This window comes from Thalassophryne amazonica, chromosome 11, assembly GCF_902500255.1.
Source record: "Thalassophryne amazonica chromosome 11, fThaAma1.1, whole genome shotgun sequence".
NCBI classification, from domain to species: domain Eukaryota; kingdom Metazoa; phylum Chordata; class Actinopteri; order Batrachoidiformes; family Batrachoididae; genus Thalassophryne; species Thalassophryne amazonica.
This window is the reverse complement of record NC_047113.1, coordinates 39,465,965-39,488,756: the sequence shown is the minus strand read 5'-3', so window position 1 is coordinate 39,488,756 and position 22,792 is coordinate 39,465,965. Positions and strand designations below refer to the sequence as shown.

General features: G+C 40.2%; 1 protein-coding gene across 5 annotated transcripts in view; it reads right to left on the bottom strand.

The window, feature by feature from the left end:
• Positions 1-1,970: 1,970 nt before the first annotated feature.
• sh3rf2 (SH3 domain containing ring finger 2) overlaps positions 1,971-22,792 on the bottom strand; it is a 54,195-nt gene continuing 33,373 nt past the window's right edge. For all 5 annotated transcript variants that reach the window (XM_034181432.1, XM_034181431.1, XM_034181435.1 and 2 more), the window contains exons 6-11: positions 7,809-7,930; positions 7,505-7,675; positions 3,405-3,661; positions 2,991-3,295; positions 2,577-2,869; positions 1,971-2,495 (exon numbers count right to left, since the gene is read on the bottom strand). In XM_034181432.1, coding sequence (XP_034037323.1) covers positions 2,315-2,495; positions 2,577-2,869; positions 2,991-3,295; positions 3,405-3,661; positions 7,505-7,675; positions 7,809-7,930 — 1,329 coding nt within the window. In that variant the 3' untranslated portion in view covers positions 1,971-2,314. The remainder of the gene's footprint in view (positions 2,496-2,576; positions 2,870-2,990; positions 3,296-3,404; positions 3,662-7,504; positions 7,676-7,808; positions 7,931-22,792) is intronic.

Sequence of the window (22,792 nt, the reverse complement as noted above, 5' to 3'; positions counted from 1 at the left end):
GTGCCTCAATCAATGTCATTTGTTACAATGAGGTGCAAACTAGCACTCTCAATTAATAAACTAAGTTTGATCTGCATCTCTTTTCATTTTATTTATACGTATAGTGCCAAATCACAACAAAGCTACCTCAAGGCGCTTCACACAATAAGGTCTAACCTTACCAACCCTTAGAGCAAGCACACAGGTGACAGTGGTAAGGAAAAACTCACTCTGATTTGACGAAACCTCAAGCAGACCAGACTCAAAGGGGTGACCCTCTGCTTGGGCCATGCTACTGACACAATTGACAATACAAATATACAGGAAATTTTTGGGAGTCCATGCTGGTGCACAGGACGGGAGGCCTGCAGAAGATGACGCACACTCCCACTTCTGGATGGAGCCACACCTCAAACAGACTGGGGAAAAAAAAAAAACAGAGTCAGGCAGCAGAAAGACAAGAAATAACGTATACTTTGTCAGTATTAAGCAACAAGGAAAACAGAAGAAATACTAAGGTGATCACCAGCCACTAGCCCTAAGCTTCACTAAAAGACCCAGACTTTAGATAAAATTGAGGCTGCGGGCTGCTCTCTTTAATAATAAAATGAATTTAAAAGGGTAGGAAGCATAATACCATACTATGCCAGTATGCTAGCCATACAAAACGTAAAATAAGTGTGTTTTAAGTCTGGACTGCATCTGATCTGTATTGCGGATTTGATTTTAACACTGAAAAGCCCCTTTTGATCTATATTTTGTATTTGATCTTAGCTTATGAAAAGCCACTTCTAACACGACTTTGACCTTGAAAATGTTTCCAAGGTAAAAATTTGTGGAATTGGAAACTCGTATTGGTGGAGGTTTGCACTCTACGATTGCAGTGTTCTAGTTTTACTTGCAAATACTGAATTGATTTAATAACATACCTCCATTATGGCATTGTAACTCCAATCATTTCACTTTTTTCCCTACTCTGTTGCACAAGGTAGGCCTCAGGGCTTCCTGACTCTGTGTGTGCAGGTATCCATGTGGTCAATGTGTGTTCGATACCTTGACAAGCACTTGATATCAAGGTGAAACCTACAACTCCAATTCCAATAAAATTGGGACGTTGTGTGAAATGTAAATAAAAACAGAATACAATGATTTGCAAATCCTCTTCAACCTATATTCAAATGAATACACCACAAACACAAGATATTTAATGTTCAAACTGCTAAACATTTTTGTTTTTGTGCAAATATTTGCTCATTTTGAAATGGATGCCTGCAACACATTTCAAAAAAACTGGGACAGTGGCAACAAAAGACTGGGAAAGTTGATGAATGCTCAAAGAACACCTGTTTGGAATATGCCACAGGTGAACAGATTAATTGAAAACAGGTGTGTCATTATTGGGTATAAAAGGAGCATCCCCAAAAGGCTCAGCCATTCACAAGCAAAGATGGGGCGAGGATCACCACTTTGTGAACAACTGCATGAAAAAATAGTCCAACAGTTTAAGAACAATGTTTCTCAACATTCAATTGCAAGGAATTTAGGGATTCCATCATCTACAGTCCACAATATAATCAGAAGATTCTGAGAATCTGGAGAACTTTCTACATGTAAGCGGCAAGGCCGAAAACCAACATTGAATGCCTGTGTCCCAGCTTTTTTGAAACATGTTGCAGGCATCCATTTCAAAATGAGCAAATATTTGCACAAAAACAATAAAGTTTATCAGTTTGAATATTTAATATCTTGTCTTTGTGGTGTGTTCAATAGAATATAGGTTGATTTTGCAAATCATTGTATTCTGTTTTTATTTACATTTTACACAATGTCCCAACTTCATTGGAACTGGGATTGTAGCACACAAGGTAACTTCACAAAGACTTGGCAACACAGGCTAGGGTAATTGCTCTTGTTTAGTCCAAGTCTGATTTAAGATGTCAATCTGCAAATATTCTGGAATTTCATTTCACATTCATTTACATTTAAAGTAATCTCTTTTCATGCATTTTGTTTCTTTAGCGGTTTTAACACAGGCACTAACCAATAGTGTAACATGGACATCAAAGAGGGAACAGACATTTGGTGGGTTTTTGTTTTTGTGCAAAATATTATAATAGTACATGTGCATACATAGATGGACAGAAAATATACTTCTTCAGGTTTACACAACACTCTTCTGAGGTCACTTATGAGTACACATCTCCTTCAAAGGGTAGTAATTTGGCAGGATTCATTAGGATCAGAACTCCCTTACAGTCTTTCACTGTTTGAAAGTCACATCTCTCGGTAATTTGAACATGTAGACTATATAAACAAATACTTCACTACAACACAGTCAGCTGAGTCTCTCGAGGGCTTGAAGAATACTGCTGTGGAATAAGCCTGTCTGGCCGCTATTCTCTTGAGTAATCAGAACTCGTCCATCAGGTCGAGGTCTGTGGACTAGGACGAGCTCTCCTTGCAGCAGACTGAGCTCAGAGTCTGCCTGGGCTAAATGTGTCATGGTCACTCTGTGTCTGGAAAAACGAAGGAAAAGAGGTTACTGTTGCTTTAATTCACACTGTCTGCTTCTAAACAAGTCTCTGCTCTCTGTTTACCTGCTGGGGCTGAACTGAGCTGACACAGCTGGTAACGAGGACTGTGACAAAAGTGGCTTCTGAAGATTAGAATTCAGATCTGAGATGGTTGTTTCTAGGTTTTTCCTGAGAATGGGAGCCTTTCCTTCTTTGAGAATGATCCCTGGCCCGTCTCTTCCCAGGGTGAGAGATGGGGCCCACACTTCTAACGGCGGGGGGCCAGGGCGACTGTTATACGAAGCCTGACTTCCTGATGTCCGAAGTCTAGAAGAAGGGAATTCGTCCTCCGTGACAAACCGTACTGACTTTGCAGGCTAAAAAAGTAACATATTTAGTGTTAAAGACATGCTGAACTGTGATCACAGAAATTATATACCTATGCACTCTGAAAGAATCATAAAAACAGCACATTATTTTAAGACATCACAGCACTACCTTATCTGCGCTGTTCTTGTGTGAGTCTGGTTTGACTAGAATTGATTGAGGGGCACTGAATGGCTGTCTGTCGCTCACAAAATGTGTTTCTTGTGGCACAGTGAACTCCCTGTCCATGAAGATTGCAGCAGTAGAGGGCGCAGCAGACTCAGTCATTCGGCCCAGAGTCCTGCTAGGGATGGACAGGATGTTACTTTTCTTCTTTCTCTGTAAAGCAGGCGAGTATCCAGAAACCCTGACCTGTGCAAAGTGCTGTGAGTTGTTGGAGGCGTGCAGATTGGAGGGATGACTGAACTGGATTGAGCCTACACAAAAACAAACAATGAAACAAACAAAAACCCCTTAAGAATCAAGGACAATACATCAAAACTTGCTAAACATTCTAGCATACAAAAGGTGTTGCACGTGACTTACGATCATTTCTACGTGGGTTAAAGATACGCCTTACTGTGTCCCAGCCTTGTGAACCTCCATACAAGAATGGCTTTCCAGCACCAGCAGATGACACTGCATGCTGCACTCCATTTGGTACAGGTGGGACCTGTGCTGTTGAGTACATTGCTCCATCTGTGTTTACCCTATTTTTGGAAGTGGGGAGTTTCTTTCCAGATAATGCGTTGTGCTGTGAGGACGAAGAAGCTGTTTTGGTCTCAACGAGTCGTGCCGAGGTTCTGCAATGAAGCAATAAGGTACGCTTGTGTCAACTGAAGAACCTATGCTACTGATCTAATTCACAGACCTAACAAATAGGAAGAAATCAAAATTTAAGAATAAAAAAGTAGTGCAATATATTCCTCTCTGTGTATGTGTGTGTTTACTCCCATGGACTAAGGACCCACTGGCTGTATGATCTAAATTCAGGTTCAATCATGTTTTAATGGAGCACTTAGTCAGAAACTGAAATGTTACCATGGTAATAGACAAAAACGCAATATTCACCCATTACTCGGATCTTTGTAATCACACCAGATCCCGTGAGACTCCACGTTTTGTCACTTGTTCTCTCTAACATAATAACCTGTCATGCATCGTGAGCTCATCTGTCACTTTAATCAGTCACATCACTCATAGAGACCCAGCAAATACAGTACATAAATGCAACTTTGTGTTTTGGTTGAAGTTAATGTTGCTGCAATAGCCTTCTGTAGATTCTCAGCAACTTTGCTACAATGTTGAAGATGACCAAATGTATACATGTTGTTGTAGTTCTGAACCATTTCTCATCTCTTCATGGAGAGCCAAGGTGGAGCAAGGATAAGACATTTAATTGCTATGTGAGGTAATCGCAGCTGGAAGCATGGAAGCGTTCCCATGACTTCAAAGGTGCATAGACATGGCTTTCAACATGAGTATTTTTGGAGTAAAACCTACTAAATATTTTCCAGTAAAATGCCAACAAAAGATTTCTTTCACTGGCTGTATAATGGTTATAGTACAAGTATAACAATGTTGTATTACAACACTGTTCAACTTCTCCACAACTCTACACATTTACAGTTGTGCTCAAAAGTTCAGAGAAAATGAATAACACAAACTTTTTTGTCACTCATAGTTAGTGGTTGGATGAAGCCATTTATTGTCAAACTGTTTGTTCACTCTTTTCATAATGACAACAGAAACTGCCCAAATGATCGTGATCAAAAGTTTACATACCCCTGTTCTTAATACCGTGTATTGCCCCCTTTAACATCACTGACAGCTGTCTACTCCATGCTGATTTACCATAGAGTGCCATACTGTTTGCATTTCTTCATAACTGATGCAAAGTCCAAGTCATATTCAGTGGCAGCTTTACCATCACAGAGCCTCATCCACAACAACCACAAAACTCCAAGCTGTCAGTGATATTAAAGGGGGCAATACACGACATTAAGAACAGGGGTATGTAAACTTTTAATCAAGGTCATTTGGGTAGTTTATTATGATTAAAAAATGGGAAATACAGTTGTTTGACAATAAATGTCTTCACCCAACCACTAACGAGTGGAAAAAGATTTTATCATTCATATTCTCTGAAAAATGGCCAAAAAAACAACAACAAACAAACCAAAAAAAAAACAAAAAAAACATCCTGCCAGAGTATGTAAACTTTTGAGCACAACTGCATGTTGGTGAAATCTAGATTCCTTACATCACTACACCTTTGCCACAATGTTGTAGGAATGTAAAACTGACAGTTTCATCAAACTGCATTTTTTGGGGGGAAATATAAGTTTAGTAATGGTCTCTCCTGCCAGTAAGGATATGACATACAGTAGATATTATATCCATGTTAAAATGCTTTGCCTATTGACTTGCTCCCTAGCTGTCTGCGGGACAAAAGTTGGGTTACTGCTCTAGACTGCCCCTGCCGCTTTTCCCCCTTGGATGCTGCCCTACAACTTCTTGTTTGAGTGGGAGGTGTAGTTGGTATGAAGTTATTGGTATCTCCTATCTCAATGAGTGAGCTTCGTCAGGACCATCACACTGGTGTAGGAGACATCAACCCAAACTTCCACCTCTGTGAGGTGCGTGGGTGTGGACAGACTGTCATCTGATTCTTCCTGTGTGATGAGAAAGGGTCCAAATGGGCGCTCTGGGAAAACCTCAGTCCAATAGGCCGCAAATCTTACACTACAAAACCACTTGTGACACATTTTTTGAACAACTCTGTGATGGAGACTTACATCTCTTTGTATCATGACAGTCCTGTCACTTTGCTATAGCAAAATGGTTTTTTTTAATCCATTTAATCATTTACACATTGAAGCAAACTGCTTCCTTATTTTAGCAATTGAGTCTCAAGTTAAATGAAACTGTGTTGAAAATATTCTTTATTCTCCCTGCCCCATCACTCACTTTATCAGGTCCCTTAATCCTACTGTTAAAATGATAGTCTACTCTACGAAAATGTTCTTACACCTTGTTGCAGTGAAGTCAATTGTATTATTCCAACATTGTGCATAACAAGCTATATTTTGTTGTGTCAGTTGCAATATTGCTGTTATTTACTGCATATTCAGTCTTGTTTTGTGCCTTTTGTTCTGTCTTGCTAAATTGGCCTGAGCAGATGGCTAACCCACTGATTCTCGTCTGCTTTAAGTTTCTTCTTGTAAAATAACAAAAACTGCAGAGGGAGTTTTGAGCCTGTCAATGCAGAGGTGCATCCGCAAAAGTTTTGTATAATTTCGTCCACACTCTTTTGAAAACTGTTCCCTAAGCAGAAAAATCTCAAAATGCAGCCTTTGTGTCTTCGTGTGTACAACCAATACACAGCTTTTGTGAAATGATGATGCCACAGCTCCACCTCTCTAACGTCACAACCTTAACCTCAGCTGCAAGACGTCACATCTTTCTCTGTCGGGTGTCTTGGATGCCGCGCCTGAAATGCGTCTATTATATTGGCATTTTTGGACTGACCCGATTCCCAGTCAACATTCTCTTGTAGTTTAGCCAACTTTATAATCCAGTGTGATTTGAAATAGAAGTTCGACTTTGTGAGAATGTGCTCCCCATCTTCTTCTGTTTTTTTTTTTTTTTTTGTGGGGTGCGTTACAACGCCACATACAGGACTGGCATATAAACTACAGTTTTTTCAGTGGTTTCGTGTGCATACAGTTATTTTGTGAAACCATGCAGTGTTTACTTAACACTTTTTGAAAATGACAAAGAAAAAGATCGTATCGGGAAAGTTCTGTTTCTATGTGGACAAGACCTTTGTCACAGTTCTCAGTTTTCACATCTCTGGAGTTTTATGATCTCTTTTCAGTGTTGCTTATAGTGTATTTTATATATATTATAGTGTATTTTATTCTTTGTAGCTCCTATTGAATCTTCCTCCGTGTTGCTGTTTCCTCCTGTACTTTTATTCTGGTAGATTGTTCCTTGTGCACTCCATTGGCTTTACTTTCTGTCTAATGGACACTGGCATTTCACATGCACACTCATTTCCTGCTTATTAAATCACACACTATTTAAATGACACAACCTTTCCCTCCTGGTCCAGATTGTTTTGCTCGTATATTTGCTCTCACACAGTGCTTTCATGTTTGATTCCCAGTTGCTGATGCATGATGCCTTCCTGTGTTTCTCGAACTTTGCCTGCCGTCGACCGGATTTAACCCAGCTCTTTGTTTCCACCTGATCAACTGTTGTGAATGGACTAGTTTTCCTGTATTCCTTCAATTGCCTTTTTGTAAAGGCTGCAAATAAAGACTGGCTGCTTCTTAAACCAGTGTGGTTCTCCACTCAGGGGCCTTTGACTCTGCCTTATGCATTAGTTTTTCCTTACCAGTTTTGTCAGTGTGCTTGCCCACAGGGGAAGGTCTACACCTTACTTGTGTATAACACTTTAAGGTAACTTATGAGATGATTTGGTGCTATATAAATGAACTGAACTGAATTTATCAACATAAACAAACCTCAGCATTAATAATGAAATGTGTGCATGGCACCATGTCTTTCTGCTCTAAACACAAGTGAAAGTCTAAACCTGAATGGCATTAACTCCCACATGCAGTCAAGGATCCTTTTACCTGAGCACAGGCGTGATGTAGTTGTTGGGCAGAATGCCTACTTTGCCTGTCCTGAGGGATAACCCACGCAGCCAGCCTTCTCTGAACTTGCTATACACTCCCACCATCTCGCCTTTCTTCAGCTCGAGCTCCTCTGGTCGCCGTGGCTTATAGGAGTAGAGGACAGCACACCTGAGAAGATGCAGAGGAGTTATTGGCTTTTATCCAAATTAAGTCATTGGTTGATATTAATTTTTCCGCTTGTTGTGACTGTAATCCTTTATTACCAGGCTATTATAAATATTAAAGCATTAATGTAGCTCACACACTGATGGAGAGCTGCTGCGCTGAAGCATTTCTGCTATCTGTCATGGCCGGGGCCATTTGGGGGTTGATGAGTGCCATTGAGATGGTAGGTGGTGTCTCACTGGTCATCTTCTTCTCACTCTGAGTTGGGAAGGTTCAAAATTATTATCTTATGGAAAAACTGCAAATGTCAACACAGAACCTACATCCTTCTTTCTTGATGTCTCTGTATACAGTATACATCAAGAAAAATGGCATAGACAAGTTCGTATATTTAAAGATATTTTAGCAAAAACAAATCAGTTTTGTTGGAACAAGAGTCAAGCAAGTTTATTTCGATTCATACTGTCATACTTTAATAAACATTCTTCAGTTGAAAATTGAATATATACTATAAATCAATTGTGTCAGGTGAACCTTCAGCTTGTTCTGCCTTTACTTTCACCATCATCTTCATCAACTCCATCATCATGCATTTAAGAATTAAATTTATTAAAGCTAGTGTGTAGGATTTAGTGTCATTTAGTGGTGAGGTTGCAGATTGTATTAAATGGTAAATGGACTAGATTTATATAGCGCTTTTCCATCTATATCAGAAACTCAAAGCGCTTTACAGCAATGCCTCACATTCACACCAATGTCAAGGTGCTGTCATGCAAGGGGCTCACTACACACCGGGAGCAACTTGGGGATTAAGGACCTTGCCCAAGGGTCCTTAGTGATTTTCCAGACAGGAAGGTTTGAACCAAGGATCCTCTGGCCTCAAGGTCACTGCTTACCCACTAGACCATCACCTCCCCGATACTTATGCTGTCACTGGACATAATTTTGTTTTCCTCTACGTTTTTGTTTGCTCCCTTGCCTTTTTTAGTGATAAACATGATCCTTATTTTATATTATTTACTAGTGGCTGCAGTCTGGGGTATTTCTACAGCTTCTTTTCACATAATAGCGGCATACTATAGCAGTATAACAGCAGCGCACTTCAGTGATGTACAAACCGAACATATGCCGCTGATTCACATGTATCTCACAGCTCAGTGAGCTAGTACCATTAGGCATTTCTTTTCTGATGGCAGAATTAGTCTTTCTGTGTCTACGAGTAGTGTTCATGACCTACACCCAAACAGAAGAATACAGAGCACCAGAGATTTCAGGAGCCTATAGTTGGTGACTAAGCCATTGTTGTTTTTCCACACTCTAGTGAATGTAGCCATCGCTGCAGTGGTTGTAGCAACGTGGATGCAAATTTCTGTTGTGCTGCTCCCCGCATTGCTTCACTGTACAATCAAACAATAAAAATTATGGATAAAAAGCCAATTCACTACCATCACTGAAACATTCTTTCGAAGTATAAACTGCTAAGCTTTGAAAGCTTTAGTAATCTATGCTTTCTCAAACTGTTATTTAAATGTTAATAATCAAGCACCTGAGCCACTCAGTTCATTTGTTCGGAGACCAAATGGAACCAGAGGTTCCATAAATAAGAATTGTAAGATCTCACAGTGTCGGACCTCATTTGGTCAGTCTGCCTTTTCTTTTAAAAGCATAAAGCTGTGGAATTCATTACCGCTTGAGCTCAAGACCATATCTGAGTTTAGGATGTTCACCTCATGGCTCAAGTTTTGGCTTACAAGTCACCGAAGTTGTAACCATGAGTAAATAGCACTGTGAGTGAAAGAGTGGGTGAAGGAAGGATTGAATGGAGTGTGTGTTAACACAGAGAAATTCAATTTTTAGATTTTGTACATTATAGATGTGTGTTGGTAAGTGTGGAAATGCAAGAAAATTTTAGATGTGAGAAGGTGGACCAATGATTGAATGAAAAGTTGAATGAAGTCATTAATTATGTATGCTGTCGAAAGGCCCAACCAGCACAAGAGCTGTGAATTAGCTGCAGCTATAAACTCTCGGTGCATCATAACAGTTGCAAACACTGCTTGCTCTATGTCTGATTGTATTGTTCCTGATCAAATAAATAAATGAAATGAAATCCTTTGACAAGGTCACTCTGCATTTTTGAAGCTTGACACTTATTCTCACAGCATGGTGATACTGGCACTCATGCTGCTTAAAGGTAATATAAATGGTATTTAAAGATGAATATAGCAGCCAACAACTATTTACTATGTAAAGATGTAGTATTGTAATGGTGTCCGACGCAGAGAATGAAACAACACTCTCTATATGCGTGCAAGCTTTTCTGTCCCTTGTTTATACAGCTGGAACTGTAACATGTGCATACTTAGTGCACGTGAGTCCTGCCGTGTGAAACTATTGCCACTTGCTGCATTTATAAAGAGACATTAGTGACATTGAACATTGATATGTACATGAACCAAAAGCAGAGCACAGCAGGGTGCTGGACACAAAGGGGTTGGATAAAGTCATGTGATTTGTCACAGGCATATTTTGGGCATAGCATTAAAATAAACCAATCATCGTATAATCTGTCACTGCCTTTAGGACATATAGTAGTGTTCAGAATAATAGTAGTGCCATGTGACTAAAAAGATTAATTCAGGTTTTGAGTATATTTCTTATTGTTACATGGGAAACAAGGTACCAGTAGATTCAGCAGATTCTCACAAATCCAACAAGACCAAGCACTCATGACATACACACTCTTAAGGCTATGAAACTGGGTTATTATTAAAAAAAAGTAGAAAAGGGGGTGTTCACAATAATAGTAGTGTGGCATTCAGTCAGTGAGTTTGTCAGTTTTGTGGAACAAACAGGTGTGAATCAGGTGTCCCCTACGTAAGGATGAAGCCAGCACCTGCTGAACATGCTTTTCTCTTTGAAAGCCTGAGGAAAATAGGACATTCAAGACATTGTTCAGAAGAACAGCTTAGTTTGATTAAAAAGTTGACTGGAGAGGGGAAAACTTATACACAGGTGCCAAAAATTATAGGCTGTTCATCTACAATGATCTCCAGTGCTTTAAAATGGACAAAAAAAACCAGAGACACGTGGAAGAAAATGGAAAACAACCATCAAAATAGATAGTAGAATAACCAGAATGGCAAAGGCTCACCCACTGATCAGCTCCAGGATGATCAAAGACAGTCTAGAGTTACCTGTAAGTGCTGTGACAGTTAGAAGACGCCTGTGTGAAGCTAATTTATTTGCAAGAATCCCCTGCAAAGTCCCTCTATTAAATAAAAGACGTGCAGAAGAGGTTACAATTAGCCAAAGAACACATCAACTGGCCTAAAGAGAAATGGAGGAATATTTTGTGGACTGATGAGAGTAAAAATGTTCTTTTTGGGTCCAAGGGCCGCAGACAGTTTGTGAGACGACCCCCAAACTCTTGAATTCAAGCCACAGTTCACAGTGAAGACAGTGAAGCATGGTGGTGCAAGCATCATGATATGGGCATGTTTGTCCTACTATGGTGTTGGGCTTATATATCGCATACCAGGTATCATGGATCAGTTTGGATATGTCAAAATGCTTGAAGAGGTCATGTTGCCTTATGCTGAAGAGGTCATGCCCTTGAAATGGGTGTTTCAACAAAACAATGACCCCAAGCACACTAGCAAAGGAGCAAAATCCTGGTTCCAAACAAACAAAATTAATGCCTCGCAGATGTAAAGAAATCATGAAAAACTGTGGTTATACAACTAAATACTAGTTTAGTGATTCACAGGATTGCTAAAAAAGCAGTTTGAACATAATAGTTTTGAGTTTGTAGCGTCAACAGCAGATGCTACTATTATTGTGAACACACCATTTTCTACTTTTTTTTTTACAAATAGCCCAATTTCATAGCCTTAAGAGTGTCCATATCATGAATGCTTTGTCTCAGTAGATTTGTGAGAATCTACTGAATCTACTGGTACCTTGTTTCCCATGTAACAATAAGAAATATACTCAAAACCTGGATTAATCTTTTTAGTCAAATAGCACTACTATTATTCTGAACACTACTGTATGTGCCAAGTCATTGTGCACTGCTACTGAGAGCGTGCACTATGAAGTAAGAGATTTTCTGGCTAGAAAATTAATCAATGTGCATGACATGCTTGTGCAAGAGATGCAATAACGGGAAGTTACTGCTATGACAGCTGGATTAACATATGTGGTGTCCACTTCTATGTGTGCACATTATATGCATACTATGTGCATACATAGTATGCATAGTATGCTATACATAGTATGCACGCAGTGTATTCCATTTTGTTAGCTTTGATATTATTTGATGTATATGTTATAGAGATTTGTTTTGACTCAGTTTAAATGGCATCATTTCAGAAGTTTCAGTTCATAGATAAATGAGTTATTAACTGTATTCAATTATTATTTATTCTGAATTAGATTTGTTACAAAGAAAATTAAATGTGTAAAAAACACAAGATGCCCAAAATTTTTAATGCCACTTCCAGAGTAATTTGTCATCATCTCCTTTTTTAATTTCGAAAATATAATTTCTGTGTAATTTACAAGATTATTTTTACAACTAACAATTTTGACAATTTCCAGATTGCAGAAATAGTACATATTGTCTTTGACATGTTCAATAATAATTTAGATTTTCTGAAAGAACATTCTTCTTCTTTGTCTTTCGCCTCACTGGTGCAGAATGGTTTAAATATGACTAGACAAATGTCCCTCAAGAGACAGCTTCTTCTTCTTCTTCTTTGTCTTTCGGCTGTTCCCGTTAGGGGTTGCCACAGCAGATCAATCGTTTCCATCTCACCCTGTCCTCTGTATCTTCCTCTGTCACACCAACCACCTGCATGTCCTTTCTCAGCACATCCATGAACCTCCTCTTTGATCTCCCTCTTCTCCTCCTGCCTGGTGGATCCATCCTCAGCATCCATCTCCCTATATACACTGGGTCCCTCCTCTGCACATGTCCAAACCATCTCAATCTCGCCTCTCTGACTTTGTCTCCAAACCGTCCCACCTGAGCTGTCCCTCTGATATGTTCATTCCTAATCTTGTCCATTCTTGTCACTCCCAAAGAGAATCTCAACATCTTCAGCTCTGCCACCTCCAGCTCTGCCTCCTGTCTTTTTGTTGCCACTGTCTCTAAACCATACAACATAGCTGATCTCACTACTGTTTTGTAAATTTTCCCCTTCACTCTTGCTGATATTCTTCGGTCACAAATCACTCCTGCCACCTTTCTCCACCCACTCCACCCTGCCTGCACTCTCTTCTTCACCTCTCTACCACACTCTCCATTACTTTGAACAGTTGACCCCAAATATTTAAACTCATCTACTTTCACCACTTCTACTCCTTGTAACTGCACTATTCCACTGGGCTCCCTCTCATTCACACACATGTACTCAGTCTGCTTCTACTGACTTTCATTCCCCTCTCTCCAAAGCATATCTCCACTTCTCCAGACTAGACTCAACTTGCTCTCTACTCTCACTACAGATCACAATGTCATCTGCAAACATCATAGTCCATGGGGACTCCTGTCTGATCTCATCTGTCAACCTGTCCATCACCACTGCAAACAAGAAAGGACTCAGAGCTGATCCTTGGTGTAATCCCACCTCCACCTTGAATGAGTCTGTCATTCCGACTGCGCATCTCACCGCTGTCACACTATTCTTGTACATGTCCTGCACTACTCTAACGTACTTCTCTGCCACTCCAGACTTCCTCATACAATACCACAGCTCTTCTCTTGGCACCCTATCATATGCTTTTTCTAAGTCCACAAACACACAATGTAACTCTTTCTGTCCTTCTCTGTACCTTTCCAACAGTATTCTCAGAGCAAACATTGCATCTGTAGTGCTCTTTCTCGGCATGAAGCCATATTGCTGCTCACAGATCTTCACCTGTTTTCTAAGCCTAGCTTCTACTATTCTTTCCCATAACTTCATGCTGTGGCTGATCAGCTTTATGCCTCTGTAGTTACTGCAGCTCTGCACATGACCTTTGTTCTTGAAAATAGGAACCAGCACACTTCGTCTCCACTCCTCAGGCATCCTCTCACTTTCCAAGATTTTATTAAACAATCTGGTTAGAAACTCTACTGCCATCTCTCCTAGACATTTCCATACCTCCATTGGAATGTCATCTGGACCAACTGCCTTTCCACTCTTCATCCTCTTCATAGCAGCCCTCACTTCTTCCTTGTTAATCTCTTTTACTTCCTGATTTACTCTCACATCATCCAGCCTTTTCTCTCGCTCATTTTCTTTATTCATCAACTCTTCAAAATATTCCCTCCACCTTCTCAGCACACACTCCTCACTTGTCAGCACATTACCATGTGCATCTTTTACCACCCTAACCTGCTGCACATCCTTCCAGCTCTGTCTCTTTGTCTGGTCAATCGGTACAAGTCCTTTTCTCCTTCCTTACTATTCAACTTCTTGTACAGCTCGCAATATGCCTTTTCCTTTGCTTTTGCCACTTCTCGCCTTACGCCGCATCTCCTTGTACTCCTGTCTACTTTCTTCATCTCTCCGACTATCCCAAAACTTTTTCGCCAACCTCTTTCTCCTTATGCTTTCCTGGACCTCTTCATTCCACCACCAAGTCTCCTTGTCTTCCTTCCACTGTCCAGATGTCATACCCAGTACTGCCCTAGCTGTCTCCCTCACCACATCTGCAGTACTTTTCCAGTTGTCCAAAATTGCTTCCCCTCCAACTAGTGCTTCTCTCACCTGCTCGCTAAATTTCACACAACAGTCTTCCTCCTTCAGCTTCCACCATCTGATCCTTTGTTGAGCTCTCACTCTCTTCTTCTTCTTTACCTCTAACATCATCCTACAAACAACCATCCTATGCTGTCTAGTGACACTCTCTCCTGCTACCACCTTACAGTTTGTGATTTCTTTTAGCTTGCATCTCCTATAAAGAATGTAGTCCACCTGTGTGCACCTTCCTCCACTCTTATATGTTACCCTGTCCTCCTCCCTTTTCTTAAAGTAGGTATTCACCACAGCCATTTCCATTGCATGATGATAATATTACGTTTGGATTAAAAAAATATGTGTGAGAGGTGAAGATAATTTTACTTTCCAAGCTTCTTTTATCCTCCCAGTGACATCCACAGCTTGCTACTATTTAGAGCACAGCTATAGTCAATTAGCACTTAAAGCATTATTGCTGCTCTGTGAGCTATCACAGATTCCTGTATACTGTACATCCAAGTAGCTTAAAGCTCTTCCTCCATTAAGCTACAGTACATTCTCATCATAAATAATAGAAGCACATATTGAGCATTAAGAAGCAGGCATTGCTATCAGCATTGTCTGATTTCACTTATCTTATTATCTTATCTTATCTTGGCTTGCCTGCCTGTGTACTGAACCCTGGCTGAACTTTTATTAAACCCTGTTTTACTGACATATGAATCCAGCATTTGTGTCCAGCCACGCCGTTCCAGTAAACCTGACAGCTATTAAACAACCTTGGATACATCTGATACGGTGGATCACCGGGACGTTGTGTAAAAAGTAAACAAAAACAGAATACAATGATTTGCAAATCCTCTTCAACCTACATTCAATTAAATACACCACAAAAACAAGATATTTAATGTTCAAACTGATAAACTTTATTGTTTTTGTGCAAATATTTGCTCATTTTGAAATGGATGCCTGCAACACGTTTCAAAAAAGCTGGGACAGTAGGTACGACTTCAGCTGTTCAACAGTCCAGGGTCTCAGTTGTCGTATTTTGCGCTTCATAATGTGCCACACATTTTCAATGGGCGACAGGTCTGAACTGCAGGCAGGCCAGTCTAGTACCCACACTCTTTTACTACATGCAGAGTGTGGCTTGGCATTGTCTTGCTGAAATAAGTATGGATATCTTTGAAAAAGACGTTGCTTGGATGGCAGCATGTGTTGCTCCAAAACCTGGATGTACCTTTCAGCATTGATGGTGCCATCACAGATGTGTAAGTTGACCATGTCATGGGCACTAACACACCCCCATACCATCACAGAAGCTAGCTTTTGAAATGGTGCCATCACAGATGTGTACGTTGACCATGTTATGGGCACTAACACACCCCCATACCATCACAGAAGCTAGCTTTTGAACTTTGCACTGGTAACAATCTGGATGGTCTTTTTCCTCTTTTGTCCGGAGGACATGACGTCCATGATTTCCAAAAACAATTTGAAATGTGGTCTCATTTGACCACAGCACACTTTTCCACATTGCGTCTGTCCATTTCAAATGAGCTCAGGCCCAGAGAAGACGGCGGTGATTCTGGATGTTGTTGATGTATGGCTTTTGCTTTGCATGGTAGAGGTTTAACTTGCACTTGTAGATGTAGCGACGAACTGTGTTAACTGACAATGGTTTTTGAAGTGTTCCTGAGCCCACATGATAAGATCCTTTACAATGATGTTGGTTTTTAATGCAGTGCCGCCTGAGTGATCGAAGGTCATGGGAATTCAATGTTGGTTTTCGGCCCTGCTGTTTATGTGTAGAAAGTTCTCCAGATTCTCTGAATCTTCTGATTATATTATGGACTGTAGATGATGGAATCCCTAAATTCCTTATAAATGAAAGTTGAGAAACAATGTTCTTAAACTGTTGGACTATTTTTTCATGCAGTTGTTCACAAAGTGGGGATCCTCACCCCATCTTTGCTTGTGAACAGCTGAGCCTTTTGGGAATGCTTCTTTTATACCAAATCATGACACTCACCTGTTTCCAATTAACCTGTTCACCTGTGGAATGTTCCAAACAGGTGTTCTTTTGAGCATTCATCAACTTTCCCAGTCTTTTGTTGCCTCTGTCCCAGCTTTTTTCAAATGTGTTGCAGGCATCCATTTCAAAATGAGCAAATATTTGCACAAAAACAAAAAAATCTATCAGTTTGAACATTAAATATCTTGCCTTTGTGGTGTATTCAACTGAATATAGGTTGAAGAGGATTTGCAAATTATTGTATTCTGTTTTTATTTACATTTCACAAAATGTCCCAACTTCATTGGAATTGGGGTTGTACTTGATAGGCTGGAGACTTATTTTGAGATTACTGGGAATGCCCATGCATGGTTGATCTCTTAACTGACTAGTTGCTCTCATTGTGTCCTGTACAACAACACGACCTCTAACTTTGGTGACATGAAATATGGGGTTCCACATGGGTCCATCTTAGGCCCCCTTGCTTTTCTCCTTTTATATAGCACCCCTCGGGCATATACTGTGGTGTTATGGGATTACTTTTCACTGCTACAGTGATAACACTCAGTTGTACATGCCGATAACTACTGGTAATCTTGTACACATAAAGTCCTTAGAGGAGTGGCTTGCCTCAGTGAAAACCTGGCTGTCCAGCAATTTCTTACTTTCAAACTTGGTAAAGACCGAAATGATGGTTCTTGGTCCAGCGAGACGTCGGCATCAGTTTGACCAGCTAATGTTTAGCCTAGACCTGTGTGTCATACATCACACTGACAAAGTGAGGAACCTTGGGGTGATTTTTGATTCCATGCTGTCCTTTGACCTACACACTATATATTATGAGGACTGCTTTCTTCCACCTGCTAAATATAAAAGATTCACCCCATCCTGTCTATGGCTGATGCAGAGACTCTGATCCATGCATTTGTCTCTTCGAGATTGGACTACTGCAATATTCCATTTTCTGGGTTATCGCAGTCCAGCATTAGGGGTCTCCAATTGGTGCTGCTGCCAGAGTTTTGACAGGAAGCAGAAAGTTCGACCACATTACACCCATTTTGGTGTCTCTTCACTGGCTTCCTGTTTCTGTGAGGTCGGATTTTAAGGTTCCGCTACTAACCTATAAAATTATGCATGGACGAGCACCTCCCTACTTAGCTGACCTAATTAAACATTACGTACCAACACGGGCTCTACTTTCTCTGGGCACAGGACTACTTTGTGTCCCTACAGTGAATAAAAATGTCTGTGGGCCACAGAACCTTCTCTTATCATGCCCCTGTTTTGTGGAATGATCTCCCTATGGAGATAAAACAGTCAAATTCTGTAGAGATATGCAAGTTCAGACTTAAGATGCATCCATTCTCCCTCTCGCATGGTTAGCACACTGGAATAGTACGGTTTAGTGCTTGTTATTCCTTTAAATCATCTCATTAGCAACATACAGGTCCTCGCCTCACTTCATCTAAATTCTGGGTCTGTCAGTGAAACCTATGGCTAACGGCCAGTGATCACCTTAGTACTCTCTCTGCGTCCCTGTCGAATTATTGCTGGTGAACTCATACCTTAGGTGCAGTTTTCCAGCTGACTAATTCTGCTCTTTTTCTCTCTGTCCGAGGAACAGATGACACCTCACAAGGTTGACAGCTGCAAACTAGAGGCTGACATTTTTTCGGGAATCCCACGGGTCACGGGATTCCCGCGGGATTCTCACGGGACGGAAGTCAACTTTGCTATTTATCACATGATTGGGACGGGTACAGGATTAAATGTTATCGGGAGCAGATGGGCGCGGGAACCAAGGTTTTAGGCAGTGAGTCATCCTGCTGTCACTTGGGCTGTCAATTTTAAAAAAAGATGGCCGAAAAAAATACCCCTGCCTAAAATTTGAGCCGTCTGTATGTTGTTTGTGTGGGTGGGTGGGTGGGTGGGGTAATGAGTCGCTTCAGTCAGTCCATGGAGAGCGCGCGCGTTGAGCACAGAGTGAAGAAACGTGTTAAGAAAAGAAACAAAACTGTGGCGTTGCCTTTATTTCTCCATCCCTCTGACAGTACATCCTGTTCACACCGTGTGCGTGTGTCAGTGACAGTTATACTGAAATTATGAGATGAAATAAATAGTCAAAATTCTTTTAAAAAATGAGAATATATGAATGAACATTATAAAAATCACACACGTTAAAAAACCTTGATGTGGAGAAACTGCAGTGATGTTCAGAAGCAGAAATCACATAAAGCAGCTGAGAACTCTGAACTTTAACAGGCTGTTATTTTCCAAAGATATTTATTTTAGATGGCTTAATGTAGTTGTTTTATGTTCAAGCACAAAAGGTGACTGAGGAAGAGAAAAACAGGAGCTGCAGCTCTGCGTTTCATTTATTTCAAAGTAAGTTACCTTTTTTTTTTTTAAATCAGGAGAGTCAAATCAGCCTGCATTGTTCAGTTTTTCCTGCATGTTTGTGTATTTTTTCCTTCTTTATAAGAGTTTGGTGTTTGCGTTTGTTCTACAAAATCTGAAAAAACAATAAAATGTTAACACTTTTCTTTATAGCAGTTCTGTAATTTCAGAAATGCAACAGAAACAACCACAAATCAGAAAAAAGTTGGGACTGTATGTAAAATGAAGATAAAATAAAAATGTTGCACTATTCCCAGTTTCTCCACTCACACCCACAGAAGCCAAAAGTTCTTCCAGAGTTGTGTCTTGGTGGCTTCCCTCACTCGTCTCCTTCCAGCATGGACATTTAGTTTTTGAGAACTGCCTACCTGACACAGATTTACCATAAAGTACCACACTGTTTGTATTTCTGAATGATTGATATAAATAAAGTCTAAGAAATATTCAGTGACTCGGAAATGTTCATGTTTTCATCCTTGTTTTTCTCAAGAAAACTGGCTGTAAAAATGATTAATTAATTCTTATATTTAGAAAAAAATGGCAGGGAGGGGTGGTGGCCAAGTGGTTAATGCGCTTGGTTTCAGTTCAGAAGGCTCCGGGTTCAAATCCTACCCCTGCCACATTTCTCCATGTAATGTGGAGTTGCGTCAGGAAGGGCATCCAGCGTAAAACCTGTGCCAATTCAACATGCAGATCCACCTTGGATTTGCTGTGGCGACCCCGAGTTCAAACAAGGGAGCAGCCGAAGGGACTTTACTTTTTATTTAGAAAAAAATGGCCTGTCCCAACCTTTTTTTCTTAGAAAATGCTGCAGGCCTTAAATGTAGGAATGGATATATATTAACAAAAAATAAATAAAAATGAAGCTGACCACACAAAGCATGAAATATGTCAGTTTCATACAGTCTGCAGTTACAGAAATAGAAGTCAAAGTAAATGTCAGGATCATTACATGTCCAGCACCATCACATTTTGAAAAACTATAAGACCACAGGCCATGCATTATTTATGTTTTGTGTCTTTTACTGAAGTTTTTTAAATTTGGATTTAGGCAATAAGTGCCTCCCTGTATTACCACAGATAAACTGTTCTTGTTGCCATATCTTCTGAAATAAAACTGCAGAACACAAAGTAATCCAAAAAAGAATGGGGAGAAGATCAAATCAAATTCAGTGTATTGCCTAAAAACTAAAAGAAGGAAAAAATGGGAGCAGTACAGGAGTGGGAGTCATTCTGAATGGGAGCAGTACAGGAGTGGGAGTCATTCTGAATGGGAGCAGGATGGGAGTGGGAGTCATTTTACCAGGAATGGGATGGGACAGGAATTTTTCTGGGGGAGTGGGATGGGACAAGAGTGAAAATCTACTCCCGTGTCACCCTCTACTGCAAACCACAGGATGCTGGACTGACTACGAGATGCCATGGCTGAAGCTGATGCAGCACATTGTGTTGCAAACTCATGAATCATATTTTCAGATGTAATGTTGTGATGTCCAACTCTGTGTCAAGCAAACTCGAAAACAGCAACATTGATGCTGAAAACCTCTATATGCTTTCATTTTTTTCCACACAGAAAACACATCAGGAATTGCTAAGCAACTCTAAAACAAATTGGACTGACAGGCAGTCAAAAACGACATTGATATCAATAAAATTTTTATATAACGGCTGAGTGGATCCTTGTCATTTGATTTGTGCTTTGTATATCACGTGACATGGATTAATCGTCCCATTTGTGTTGCGTTGCATTTAGAGTGCAATTTGGTTCCATTCATTCATCTTCTACCGCTTAGTCCAATTAAGGGTCGCGGGGGGCTGGAGCCTATCCCAGCAGTCATAGAGCGCGAGGCGGGGTACACCCAGGACAGGACGCCAGGCTGTCGCAGGGCCACAAATAGACAAACAAACACAGACACACCCACACACACACCTGCGGACAATTTTTTAAAGATTCCAATCCACCTAACCCGCATGTCTTTGGATGTGGGAGGAAACCAGAGCACCCGGAGGAAACCCACGCAAACACGGGGAGAACATTCAAACTCCACACAGAAAGGCCAAGGGAATTGAACCCACGACCTTCTCGCTGTGAGGAAACAGTGCTAACCACTAAGCCACCGTGCTGCCCCAATTTGGTTCCACTTAGCGTGCAATTTTGGTTACATATGTTTGGTACCATTGCACTCTGCGCACACACACACACACACACACACACACACACACACACACACACACACACACACACACACACATGCATGCGCATATACACACACAAAACACGTGTGCACACACACAAAACAAAACCCTGGCACTATAAGCCATCTGGAGGCATGAGTAGCTGTCAGGAGGAAGTCAGAATGAAAAGCTGGACTAATTTTTTTTGCTGCACTGAGGAAGTACACAGTCTGTTTTTTTTGGAAGTACACGAAGTTGGTGCACAGCATCACGGACGACATCGTCAGAATTATTTTTGGACTCCTATTTAAAGTTGGTGACGAATTGTTCATGTCAGAGGAGCCCTGATGCACCAAAGCTAGACAAATTTCTGACGTGACTTTTCGCTGGAGTGAGGAAGTACACAAACTTTTTTTTTTTTGGAAGTACACAAAGTCAGTGCAGTGCCGCACCAAAATGTATGTCCCTTTTCTGTTGTTTATAAATTAATATAAAATCAAATGACAAGGATCTATTTTAGCTGTTATATAAAACAAATAATGAATGTTTTTACATTCTTTCAATGGAACAAATACTTCATGACGTGAAAGCTGGAACATACCACTGAAATCGGCTTCACCTTATTGAAAAGCATGTTCCAGCTTTCACCTCATGAAAATTCAGTAACTTATATCTTATATATAAAATTCCAATTCTAAGGTGGAACTATTTTGAGGTGCCTGGTCTTGAGAACCAGGGATGGTAGGTTGAAAAGCTTTTTTTATCCCATGGGAACTCTACCTACACACCCAAGCAGCTCAAGAAAAAGTATATATAATAATAAATAATAAGACATAAGAAAGATAAGACATCATATATAACTATATTTAAATATTAAGGGTAATAAACAACATATACAATAAATATGGTACTATATAATATACAGGAGTAGATATTGAAACCTAAATATTAATACAGGAGAAGATCATGAAATATTCGTACCACTGAACTCAAACATTCATTATTTGTATACTATGCCTATAGTTACTTTACCATAACCACTGACCAGACTGACTATCCAGCCATTCTTCTTTACAGCCTGTTTCTGCTTTTCCCCAAACAGTGCAAATAACTGGAACGGATCAGCAATGGTGCATCAGATTTTCACTAAATAAATTGGTGCTGAAATAAATCAATAATGCAACTTGCATATTAACTACAAAGTCATATTTTACAAACGTAAACCAACCACATATCTGATGTAGCATGCACAGAACAGATAATATCATTGCTGTGTGACGATCAGAAAGTGAAAATATGCATAATTTCAGCCACAGTTGATGGAAAACAGCATCACGACAAAGCCAGAAGTGAGAACAAAAAAACAAACAATGAAGAGGTGAACCTCATCTTTTGTCATTCTTTACAAAAAAAACTGCATAGGCTCATCACTGGCCTACTGATTTGAAAGTGAGCATTACCTGCTTAGTGAAGAGGAAGGAGTCTGACGGCAGTGGAGAGAGGGGTCTGTTATATAACTAACTTCACCAGTGACTCATCATCATCAGCATGAAAGATAAGAGCGCACACACAGCTAGGAACTCTCTAAGCCTCCCACTCCATAAATCGCTCTCTTTTTTGTCCTCTTCCTACTTCTTGTGTTTTGCCTTTCTACAGCTCGCACATTTTGTTTTGATTCAGCTGCTCCACCCAACACTGTGCTTTGCTTTTTTCATCATTTTCTCTCCATGTTTTAGCGCTTCCTGTTTTATCACTTATTCATTTCCTGAAAACCTTTCTTAGCACAACAAGCATGAGGTTTAGAAT